The sequence below is a fragment of the Hypanus sabinus genome, chromosome 29 (assembly GCF_030144855.1).
Source record: "Hypanus sabinus isolate sHypSab1 chromosome 29, sHypSab1.hap1, whole genome shotgun sequence".
Classification (NCBI taxonomy): Eukaryota; Metazoa; Chordata; class Chondrichthyes; order Myliobatiformes; family Dasyatidae; genus Hypanus; species Hypanus sabinus.
The window spans coordinates 18,574,393-18,586,786 of NC_082734.1; the positions used below are offsets into that span (position 1 = coordinate 18,574,393).

General features: G+C 38.5%; 1 protein-coding gene across 2 annotated transcripts in view; it reads left to right on the forward strand.

Moving 5' to 3' along the window:
* The window catches only part of dmc1 (DNA meiotic recombinase 1), a 52,378-nt gene that overhangs the window by 3,824 nt on the left and 36,160 nt on the right, over positions 1 to 12,394 (forward strand). For both annotated transcript variants that reach the window (XM_059953873.1, XM_059953874.1), the window contains exons 3-6: positions 5,029 to 5,073; positions 6,773 to 6,919; positions 10,430 to 10,512; positions 12,184 to 12,236. In XM_059953873.1, coding sequence (XP_059809856.1) covers positions 5,029 to 5,073; positions 6,773 to 6,919; positions 10,430 to 10,512; positions 12,184 to 12,236 — 328 coding nt within the window. The remainder of the gene's footprint in view (positions 1 to 5,028; positions 5,074 to 6,772; positions 6,920 to 10,429; positions 10,513 to 12,183; positions 12,237 to 12,394) is intronic.

Sequence of the window (12,394 nt, forward strand, 5' to 3'; positions counted from 1 at the left end):
AAGTCACTCAGTTCATTCAGGCTGCAGCCTTTCGGTTGGAGAGAGAGAGATTTTTAGAAACTTGCCGGCTTTCCTTTTATGACTTCAATCCGTCAGAAGTCCTGTTGGTGTGGCCGTTCACTTGTGGCCTCTCCTGTAGCTAAGCCATTCTTCCATGATGAGCCCGCTACCCTGGCAAGGGAGGACGCACACGCGCCCTCACCGATGTTCGCTATAAAACGCTGTCACTGGCTTTCCAGCGTTTCTCCTGATGCGTCTAAAGGGGTTGTTCCCCAGACTCTCTTTTATCCTTACTCACGGGGTCTCAGATGTCAATCAGGTTGGGATGATGCAATCCCTCAACCAGCCCACTCTGGTTATCCCCTGAGGGCTTCAATGAATAGTACAGTACTCAATACACAATTCCGTCTCCAAGAGACAATGACCGTTATCCGTGGCTTTGTCTCGCTGAGGCCAGGACACATTCCAAAACCTTGTGGATTCTCTCTCATTTTCTGGGTCCCAGACCCGAATTAATAGTGATCTTGCAATTCTCAAAAAGGAGGGGGCGACTTTGTACCCTTTGGCCCCTCAGAGTTGTGGCACATTTGTAACACTGGCATCAGTGGTTGCATAACCAGGTCTTGTGATATGCACCAGCTCCTCATATGACCATCCACCTCCTGCTCCCATGGCTTCACTTGACTCTGCTTGGTGGGGGGTGGATGCTAAACAAGTGCTACACCTTGCCCAAGGGTGACAGGCTAGCGGAGGGAAGGAGCCCCTTACACCTCCTTTGGTAGAGAAGTATCTCCACCCCGCTACCTCCAGGTTAACAAGGATAGTAAATTAGAGGATATAATTAGAAAAAAGGCTGAGCTGTTATCTATAAATGTTTCACATTGAATTGCAAATTCTACATGGTTTTCAGGCATCAATTGTATGAAGACAAACCCATTTATAGAGGTGGTGCCTAAACCAAATGGTGCTCAGTCCCAATTTCCAATTATTAGGTTGGTGCAAGAGGCCAATTTAGTTTTTTTTTACCATTGCTATTGGCCTTTTAAGAATGATTAACTATTACTCATCCAATGGAAAATCATTGCTGCAATAGACTCTCATTTCTTCTCCTGCTTCTTGGTAAGTTCGTCCAATGTCATAGTACCTCAGTGTGTGCGGTAACAATGATATGTTTGCAAATTCCTGCCATATTCATCCTCCTTATTTTGAAGAGGTAAGCTGTTCAATGTGATGATGGGTCTTGTAGCTTTAATGTGGAAGCAGGTTCATGGGTTTGGTGAGTGAGACAGTAAACACTGACTACAAATAAGCATATTAATCGCTTATTTACAAATAGTAAAAAGTTTGACTAAACATTCAAGTCCCTCTAATTACACAAACTACAAAACTAAGTACTCATCAAACAGGTATTTAACTAAAAGTGCATGCAGAGGTTACTTTCCCAATGGTTCTATGAAGCATGCCCTGGTGATAGAGGAGAGAGAGCGAAGGTCCATGCCTTCCGCATGTGCTATTTTATACTCCCACCCAAGAAGCTGGGAACTGGAAATTGGTGCCGTAGCACACAAACTAGCCAATAAGAAAAAACAGCTGCAGTTTTTAAATGGACCAATCAATGACCAACATGGCAGAAGCAGCTTTTGACTGGGAAATAAGCCATGCCCCCACACAACACAAGGACAGCATAAAATATTCCTTCTCTTCATTGGCTCCATGGAATCTGGAGTAAATGTACAGTTGTTGAGTGTTGAGGATGTACTTATGGTCAAATATAGAAGGAAAACTAAGTCAATCCAGTGGGCAGAGCAGACGTAGGAGTAATAAGGCATATGAGAGGAATGCAAGATTGAATTCCTAATTTATATTAATGCAAAGAGTCTGACTAGTAAGGGAGATGAACTTAAGAGCATTGATGAGCGCAGGAAATTCTAATATTGTTGCTACCACTGAGACATAATTGAGAGATGATTGCAATATTGATAATGAATCCATGGCTTCACTAATGAGGGAGACTCTCAAAGAAGCCTGTTTAAATGAGCCCACATGGGTAGAGCTTTGAGGAAAAAGGGGCGATTGCTTTTTTAGTATATCACAGGTTTCCTAGCAATCAGTAGGAAATAGAAGGAACTGGAGGTATTCAGAGATGCAAGAGAAAAAGGGTAGTAGGCGATTCCTGCTTCCCAGTATTAACTGGATTACCTTGATGTGGAAGACTAGTAGAATTTTTAAACTGCACCCAGTAAGTACATGGATAATCTAACAAGAGCAGGGGAAATATTGGATTTGGTCTAAGAGAATGTTGCAAGGTAAGTGGTTATAGTGTTTAGTGGGAGAGTCTTTTGGAAATAGTGACTATATCTGTAAAGATGCAAAGGTGAATCAAAAATTAGGTACTAAAATGGGAAGGCCAATTTCAGCACCAAAAAACAAAGGACCTGACAAAATCAGACTGGGACAGCCATTTAGATCTAATAACTGTGAGGTAACTAAGATAGAGCCACACTCACAAAATGCTGAAGGAACTGAGTATATCAGGCAGCATCTTTAGACAGGAATAAACATTCCTGTAACAGTGAAAAGTAAGGACAACATGTTGAAGGAATCCTGGATTCAAGGTATATCAAGGGTTGAATGAAGAAACAAAAACCATAGGGAAATGAAATTTAAAGAAAAACTCAAGAAAATAGGATATTAAACTAACTGGCCTATAGTTTCACAGCTCTTGTCTTCTTGCCATTTTTTTAAAATAAGGAGATCACAATGAATGTTTTCCAAATTTCTAGTACCCTCTCTGAATTTAAATAGTTTGAAAAGTTTCAACCAATAGATCCCAAGGATGCAGTCGATTGGTTTCCAACGACTTATACAGTCATTGGTCAGATCCTGTGTGTGTTGTGAAACAGTGAGACCTAGAGGTACAAGTACAAAGTTTGCTCAATGTCACATCACAGATAGACCAGATTGAGAAGAGGCCATTTGGCTCACTGTCCTTCATAAGTCACGACATTAAGTACAGGAGTTAGCATTTATAATGCAATTGTATAAGACATTGGTGAGATTACATTTGGAATATTGTGTACAGTTTTGGTCTTCCTGCTAAAGGGAAGGCATCATTAAACCAGAAAGAGCACAGATATGGTTTATGAGTTTTATAGGAATGCTTGCTGTTAGGACTCAAAGGCTTGAGTTATGGAGAAGTTGGGCAAGCTAGAACTTTATTCCCTTGAGCATATGAGATTGAGGGCTGATCCTATAGTTGCTTAAAATCATGAGTTGTATAAAAAGGGTGAATGGGCATAGTCTTTTTTGTTAGAAATGGAAAACAAAAACTAGAGGGCTTAGGTTTAAGATGAGGGATACAAATTTAAAAGGGATCTTAGGGGGGATCTTTTTCACTCCGTGGGAATGAGCCTGCCAGAGGAAGTGGTTGAAGTAGTTAAAATAACAACAGTTAAATGACATCCTGTTACACAGATGGATAGGAGGGATTTAACGTAACACTGGCAAGCATGGGCAAGTGGGACTAGCTCGGTGGGCACTATGGTTGGCGTGGACATGTTGGGTTGAAGAGCCAGTTTCCATCCTGTATTGTTCTATTACTCAATGAAGCCTGAGGAAATAAATTGATATAATATATCTGCCATATCTTTGTTTCTATTATTGATTCACTAACCTCATTTTCTAGTGGTCTAGTAGCCACTTTCTTCATTTTTATATATCCACAGAAATTCCTACTGTTTGTCTTGCTATTACATTTAATTTTTATTTTAAAATCAATCTTCTTTATAAGTTTTTTAGTCTTTCACTGCTGAGCCCTAGAAACTTCTCTGTCCTCTGGCCCACCACCAGCCTTTAGCATTTTGTGTGCCCTAGTTTTCAATTTAATGTTATCCTTTACCTCCTCTGGTAATTACAGATTGTTCATCTTTCTCACGGAATCCCTCTTTCTAATTGGGATAAATTCCTGCTGAGTATCCTGTTTAGGTATCAGGCACTGTTCCTCCATTGATTTGTCTCTCAGTTTATTTGCTAAACCATCTTAGATAACTCCAGCTTTACAGCATTATATTTGCTCTTTTTGAAGTTGAAGACAGTTGTTTCTTCCTGTAATGTTCGTGCTCAAAATGTATCTGGAATCCTATCATATTGGGGATATTTAGCCATAAGATCTCTTATTAATCCTTCCTCATTAGTCATGACCAAATCCAAAATAACCTGTTCCCGGAAGGTTCAATACCTTATGTACTAAAACGCAAAGTCTGTTGCCCTCCTCTAATTATTCTTCTGTGATATTCTTTCCAGTTGGGTTCATCCAATTAATATGTAGATTAAAATTTCTCATGCTGAATGCAGTTCTCTTTAAAGATGCCTAGATATTTTGCCATTTATTCTTGTGTCCTTTTGAGATATCACGTTTTGGGGGTCTGTAGACTACATCCACCTGTGTTTTCTCTACCCTGCCATTCATAATTTCAAATTGAACTGTTTTTGTATTACTATCAGCTGTCTCCATATCATGACTCAGTGTTGCTCTGATACCTCCCTTGGCATCACATTAGCATTGATAAGCCAAGAGGACTCATTTGAATGATTCATTGATTCCTGCACTCAAGCCTTGGCTATTGCTCAGACCCCCAGACTTGCCAGCCCAAACCCTTGCTTATTATTGCAGTCCCTCAATTTGCCAACTCCTATCTCAAACATTCTCAACTACTGATTTGATGCTGTCCTGTTTTCCCCATGTAATTTATTCTCCTCAATTCCCAGATGACTATAGCCCCACAATACAGCTAATTCTGATGCAGACCAGCTCTTGCAGGTCTTTGTCCTGTTTACCTCCTGCTTAATTAGTAGAGTCATTGTCATACACCACATATACAGGCACTAAGTTTGAGGTAATCATTAAAGACCCTTTCTCGATGGGCTGAATGGCCTACTTCTGCTCCTATATCTTATGGTCTATGGTAATAACTTGGTATTATTTGATGAAAGGTATGAACTAATGTGATTTAAATTTTGTTCCTTCAGGAATCCTTCTTCCAGGACATTGATCTCTTACAGAAACATGGCATTGTAAGTATTGTAAACTGTGACTATCTAAGCTTTAATCTTAGATCTTCACTTTTGGTTGCAAATAAATTTGTTGGTGGATTTGTCCGTACATTGAAACATAGTTTATGAAAATAAAGTAACTGCAGAAGATGCAAACCTGAAGCAAAACAGAAAATGTTCAGTTGAGCAGTTGGCAGTTATGGAAAGAGAAAAGTTTCAGGTTGAAGACCCTTCATCACAATGATGAAAGAAAACAAGTTTCTTTTAAGTTGCAGAAATAGCAGGGAGAGATGGCTAGGACAGAGGAAATAACCTTATGGTTGAGACTAGGTTTGTTGTGACAAGCTGGTGATGAAGCCATCTGGTAGATTTTTTAGTGAGGGCAAATAGAGAGGAAAAAAATCAAATAGAAGGACGTAAAGGCTGTGAAACACGTGAGAGATGCAAGAATGCACAGCACATAGGGCTATGCTAATGGAGAGAAATTAATTAAAATGATACAAAGATATTGTAGAAGGATTGACCATTCTGATGCAGAGGAAACAAATCAACTGAAATTGGTGAATTTAATATTGAATTCCAAAGGTTCCCCCACATGGAAAATGTTGTCCTGTTCCTCAAGTTTATTTTGAGTCTCATTGGGTTGGTGTGGGAATCCGCCATTAGGTCAGAGTGAGAGTGTGATGGAGTATTAAAGTGCCAATTGGAAACTCAGGATCACTCCTGCAACAGTGCTTTACATAGATAGTCACTCAATTTGCATTTGGTTTTTCCAATATAGAAACTGCATTGTGAGCATTGAATGCAATACTCTAAACTGAGTACTGTTCAAATGAATTGTTGCTTCATTTTGAAGTACTGTTCATGTCACAATCATAGTTTATGATGCACATCTGAAGTGTTTTGCTACCTAAGATTGAAAGACTTTTTCGAAGAATATGACTATTTACAAGTTTTCTGAACTGTATCACTAAGGACTTATCTAAGTAGCAGACATGAAAGATCAGTAAATTTATTCCTTTATTATGATAACAATGATTCCATTCTCAAGACTAGGTTTTGTTTTTCAACTCTTGTATTTCCAGCACGTCTGACATCTTTGACATACCACTCTTGAGATCTTGTGTGAGCAAATCCAGTAAGTGGTATTCTAACGAAAGTTAGGAATCTTCAAATATATCAGTTATATCTTAGGGTTAAGATGAACGCTGGAAACCTGAATTAAAAACAGAAAATGCTAGAAACATTCATAAGGTCAGGGAGCTTCTGTGGAGAGAGAAGCAGTTAATGGTTTAGAGTGCTTTGTCAGAAATGAGTAAAAGAAAAACAATTTAGTATTCAGTAAGATCCATGGTGGGAAGATGCAAATATAACTATGATATGGTTAGTCCAAATCGTTTAATGTTATTAATTAGTTTAGCAGTTATAAGCATATTTTGTTTTGTATTGTGTTATTAGTGAGAATGTGGGACATACTCATAAGCTAGACTATATGAATAGAAAAAGAAAAATTGAAAGGCAGAAATGTCCAGTTCTGATGCAGACAGAAAGAACTATTTCTGGCTGAAGAGTTTCACTTCAGTTCCATTTTGATGAAAGCCCATGAAACCAAAACATTAATGGACCTAATCCTTTACTTTCAGTTTATGTGCATATTTTAAACAAAATAATTCTTTGTTTCTGCACTTAATGATTGGGTTTTTTTGGTGTTTGTTTACAGAATGTTGCTGACATTAAGAAAATGAAAACAGTTGGAATCTGTACAGTGAAAGGAGTTCAGATGACAACACGAAGGGCGTTGTGCAACATTAAAGGTCTTTCTGAAGCTAAGGTTGATAAAATCAAGGAAGCAGCCAACAAACTCATTGTAAGAATGCAAACATACTTACCCTGTTACACCCAATTATTAGAGAACTCAAATGTCTTTTGACCAAAAATGGACCTAATTCATACTATACCAATATTTCTCAATGAGGAAGGGTGGAGCTTCCTTCCGCACTTACTCATTGAATTCTGTTTCTTCCTCCTTCATGTTGATCCTTTTAAATATATTTGAATGTTTCACCTCAACATTCTATCTTCTTAGTTGGAGTGATTATCTTCTATAAGTAGAATATCTTTTCCATATTTCAATAGTCATAACATCAGATCATTTTTTCTGTTTCATTTTCCCAGAAGAATGATACCTATCCAGTTATTTATTTTATAAAATGGGGATCAGAACTCTCAGGGCAAATCCCTTGGCTCCTGTTCACTGTTGACTCACAGACATATTGTCCAGGTAAAATTGTAGATGCTGGAAATCTGCAATAAAACCAGAATAACTACTGCCTGCAGTACACACAAAATTGCTGGAGAAACCAGGCAGGTAGATGGCATCTATGGAAAAGAATAAACAGTCAACGTTTCAGGCCCAGACCCTTCATATTCGATATTCTTTTCTATAGATGTTGCCTGACCTGCTGAGTTCCTGCATCATTTTGTGTGTGTTGCTTGGAATTCCAGCATCTGCAGATTTTCTCATTCTTATAACTACTGCCTGATCGGCTGAGTATTTTCAGCATTTCTTTTTCAGGTTTCTAGCATCTACAGTCTTCATTTTGATTTACTGGGCTTTGGAATTACAATGATTAAATACCTGGCAGCAATTTCATCTGGTGCAGGACACATATGAAACTCTTGTCTGGTTCCCATTTTGTTGTTATGACTCTATTGCTCACCCACTTCTAATTCCATTATTTATTATTTTAGTACAAACTATTTAATAATCCATTTCAGTAGATAAGTAGCTAGGGGAAGGTGTTATCCTTAAAGTCAGTGACAGGAGTGTAACTTAAAGTACATGGAATAAACGCCACGAAGTGTTTATTAACCTTAACCATAATGGTCGAAGTTTGTAAGAATGTCATTGTCTCATGTGCCTTCTCCTTTCTTCTCATCCTCTACCTCTCCCCCTCTCCCTCTCTCCCTCATGTACTCCTCCTTCTTTTGCCCACTTTCCATTCTTGTACATCCCTTCCATAACCATTCCCTACCCCCTCACTCCTCCCAATTTCCTCCTTTGACCTTTCCCCCACCTGGTCTCCTTCTCCCTTTCCTTTCTCTTTCTCATATGCTTTCCCCCGTAAAGTCTTCATAGTATCCTCTGTATATCTTTACTCTTGAAGGGCTTCTTTCATTTTCAGTTCTCTGTACAGCCATGTACTCCATATTTTTATCCACTTCTAATTATCCTTTGATATCCAGAGTCCCTAGGCCTTTCTGTTCTTGCATTTCACTCTGGTGGGAACACAGTGGTCCTGAACTCATCTGTTTGCTTCAAATGACCCCACTTGTGAGATCTGGAAGCAGCTGCTCCAGCTCTACACTTGCCAGATTATATCTTACAATATTAAAATTGGCTTTTCTTCATTTCTGGACTTAAATTCCCAGACCATCCTTATCATTTTCCATACCTTAAAACTCACAGAGTATAGTCGCTGATTCTAAAATGCTTTCCCGCTGACATTCCAACCACTTATCATCCTCTCCCTCTCTGTACTATGTCCCCTGCTCTCCCTCCCTCAGAGCCGATTTGGTGAGATCAAGAAAGGTGTTGTGCTGTGCAGCCTGCGTGTGTTGCTGAGCTGGGGCATGGATCCTAGAGCGAGGCACTACCTGGTGCTTAGACAATTTAAATGCTGACTCATATAGACCTGAAAACCTGTATACGGAGGCGTGAGTCTGGCCAATTTCACTTGCTCTCTTGTGGTGTTCATTCTTCTCTTTGGTGGCTGTCAGAGTCGCAAGTTTCACCACGTTTTTGCCCTGCTAATATGCTGAACTGTAATCGAGGCTTGGGCAATTTTTAAAATTGGTTTCTTCTTTGTAGCTGCCTGTAAGTAAACAAATCTCAAGGTATATAAATTATACATACTTTGATCAGAAGTGTACTTTGATGTGATGAATTCTGTAATGAAGTTGAGTACCTTGGTGTCTGTTTATGTTGCCGGAGTAATAATGTGGCATGTCCAAGTAAGATACATGGCCAGGGATGATTGCAGAACTATAGGTGGTTGAATTCAGCAATGCATTGAGTGCCACAGGGCAGTACTTTAAATTTTGTTGGAGATTAATATTACTTTGTATTTGTATGATTAAAAAGGTAATGTGCTATTAGCAACGAAAACCTGAATGTCATTTAGATCTGTGGCCCTTCTACTCAATGTCCTGAAGCTGAGATAGTTGCACTCAGATGACTAATTAATAACATTATAATGGTATATCACATAAATGCAAGCTGCCACCCTCAGGGTTAAGGAGCAATATATTCCTTATATTCCACTTGAGTAGTTTCCAAACTGATGGTATTAGTATCGATTTCTCCTTATGGTAAAAAAAATCCCTCTCCCTCTCCTCTTCCCCTATTCCCCACTCTGATCTCTTAACTCTTCTCACATGTCTATCACCTCCCCTGGATTCCTTTCTCCTCTGGTCCACTTTCATCTCCTAACAGATTCCTTCCTCTCCAGCCCTTTACATTTCCTACCCACCTGGCTCCACCTATCACCTTCCCCTTCCCCACTGTTTTTTTTCTCTCTGGCACCTTTTTTTTTCTCCCTTCTTTTCCAGTCCTGAAGAAGGATCTTGGGACAAAACAAAGATTGTTTATTCAATTCTATAGATGCTGTCCGACCTGCTGAGTTCCTCTAGCATTTTATATTTTGCTTTGGATTTCTGGCATCTGCGGAATATCTTGTGTTTATGTAATCTGCAGACTATTATATTTATGTTTCTGTTCATAATATGATATTTTCTTGTTATTGCCCATAGTAATAGTTCTTTTTAAAATTTTTTTATTGAGTTTTCAATGATTACAGAAGGAAAGAAAAAGAATTATCAACCCTTTCCCCCTCCCCTTAACCCCTCCCCCCTAACATATCCCTATAGAAAGAAAGAAAAAAAAAGAAGAAAGAAAGAATGCCTGGATATTGGAAGATCCCCACATGCTCCATGGAGTACATAATAGCTTTAGTATATATATTTATTTATTTCCCCAAATAACCAGTAATTTTATCTTCGGAGCACCTGTATATTTAGTCCTATCTTTTGTAAATAAGGGTGTTAAATTTTCAGAAATGTTTCATATTTATCTCTTAAATTATAAGTAATTTTTTCAAGTGGAATACAGCTAAAGATTTCGTTCTTCCAATGACCTGTACTTAAGTATGAATCCGATTTCCAAGTAACTGCAATAGCCTTTTTGGCTACTGCCAATGCAATTTTTTATGAATTCTTTCTGATAGTCATTCAATATTTATTCAATTTATTCAAGCAGAGTGATATTTCTGAAAAACTTGTGATTTACTTGTGAACAAATCTTGTTTATGTGTTGCAGGAGCCAGGGTTTCTCACTGCATTTGAGTACAGTGAGAAGAGGAAAACAGTGTTTCACATTACTACTGGCAGCCAAGAATTAGAGTGAGAATAATATTTATTTATGGAAGCAAAGTCAGAACATATGCACATTTTTGATTTTAGAATCATACAGAACAAAAATGGCATGTTCGGTCCTTTATGTCTATGCTGACCATTTATAATAATCCCATTTAGCAGTTCTTGATCCAGTGCCTTCTAAGTTTGTCCAGGGTCTCCACAATCTCTTACCTTACCTTCAGTAGCAGTCTAGGATAATCACCTTAGTCCCAATGGCCTGCTAAGACACTTAATACCTGTTCCTTTTTAATGTTTTAGCATTTCATTGTCCTCTCCATCCCTGAATTCTCTAACTACAATACATTGTGCTTAATGAATACAAATTAACAGTATTCCTCTTTGACTTCACCTGTGTCCTCTGTCTCCACACACAGATTACCAGTTTAGTCCCTGCTTTCTCCTCCTGGCTAAAGTAACTTAGAAAACGCTTTGGGATTTCCCTTTGTCTTGTCCTCTAGAGATATTTCACACTAATTTTTCCCTCCTAATTTCTATTTTAAGTACCCCACTTCACTTTCTGTACACCCGAAAAACCTCGCCTTTCAGTTCCTTACACCTGCTGTATACTTCCTTTTGTTTTATCCATCTCTTGATAACCGGGATCCCTTGTACTTGCTGATAGTACCTTTTCTCCTTCAGAACACATGTCTCCAATGCTGATAAAATAAATTTTATTTGCTTTATGCTGAAAAGAAACGAGCAGTTACATTTCTAGGCATATGTTTCTTGTAGTTACTGTAGAAGCTACAAAGCAACGAAAGAGATACATTCATGGGATGCACATGTCTCATTCACTTAGAAAACATTTGCCTGTTGTAACCACTGGTTGAAGTGATGCATTTTGGAAAGTCAAAGTATAAGGCCTTGTACTATTAAGGATAGGACACTAAAAAGGTATATGGAACAGAGATCCTAGGAGTATGTGCATAGCTCATTGAAAAGTGTCACAGGTAGAGAGTTTGGTTAAAAAAAAGATATTTTTCACATATAAAAAAATACTGGCCTTTTCAGGCAGGACACTGAGAACAGCAGTTGGGACATTATGTTGCTGCTGTATAAGTAATTAGTAAACCCATGCTTGGAGAACTGTGTACAATTTTGGACACTCTATTAGATGGTTAAATTCAAAGGAGTGCAGAGAAGATCGATAAGGATGTTGCTAGGACTAGAAGGCCTGAGTTATAGGGAGAGGTTGGCCAGGCTAAGAAGTTATTCCTTGGAACACAGGAAAATAAGGGACAAGCTTTTAGAGATGTTTAAGATAATGAGGGACATAGATAAAGTGGATGGTATCAGTTTTATTCACAGGGTAGATGAGTTTAAAACAAGGACATAGGTTTAGGCTTAGAGTGGAAGTATTTTAAAAAGACCGAAGGGGCAACATTTCCTTCTGTTTCATTCCATAGGAAGTGGTTGAGACAGATTCAATATCATCATTTAGAAGCACATGGATAGGTACTTGGAGGGATATGGGAGTAAAAAAGGAAATTCATATCAGTTGGGTGGGCACCATGGTTGGCATGGATTTGTTGAGCGGGGGGCATCTGTGCTATTGTTATCTGCTACATTCATGTCAACATACCTGATGAGTGGTGCACCTTTTGCAAGAAAATGAATGAGATTTTGTGCATCATTAATATTCATATTGTTTTGCAGTAAATTGCTGGGTGGAGGAATTGAAAGCATGGCAATTACAGAGGCGTTTGGTGGTGAGTGCATAGAGAAACAATAATTAGTTAATATAAATGAATAAGTAAATAAAATCAAAATAGTACAACTTTTTTTTCCTCACTCCCTTTATCTGCCCTCATCTATTATTCACCTGTCATAGGTTTTCTACCTGGCACGATCTGTCCGTCATCTTACT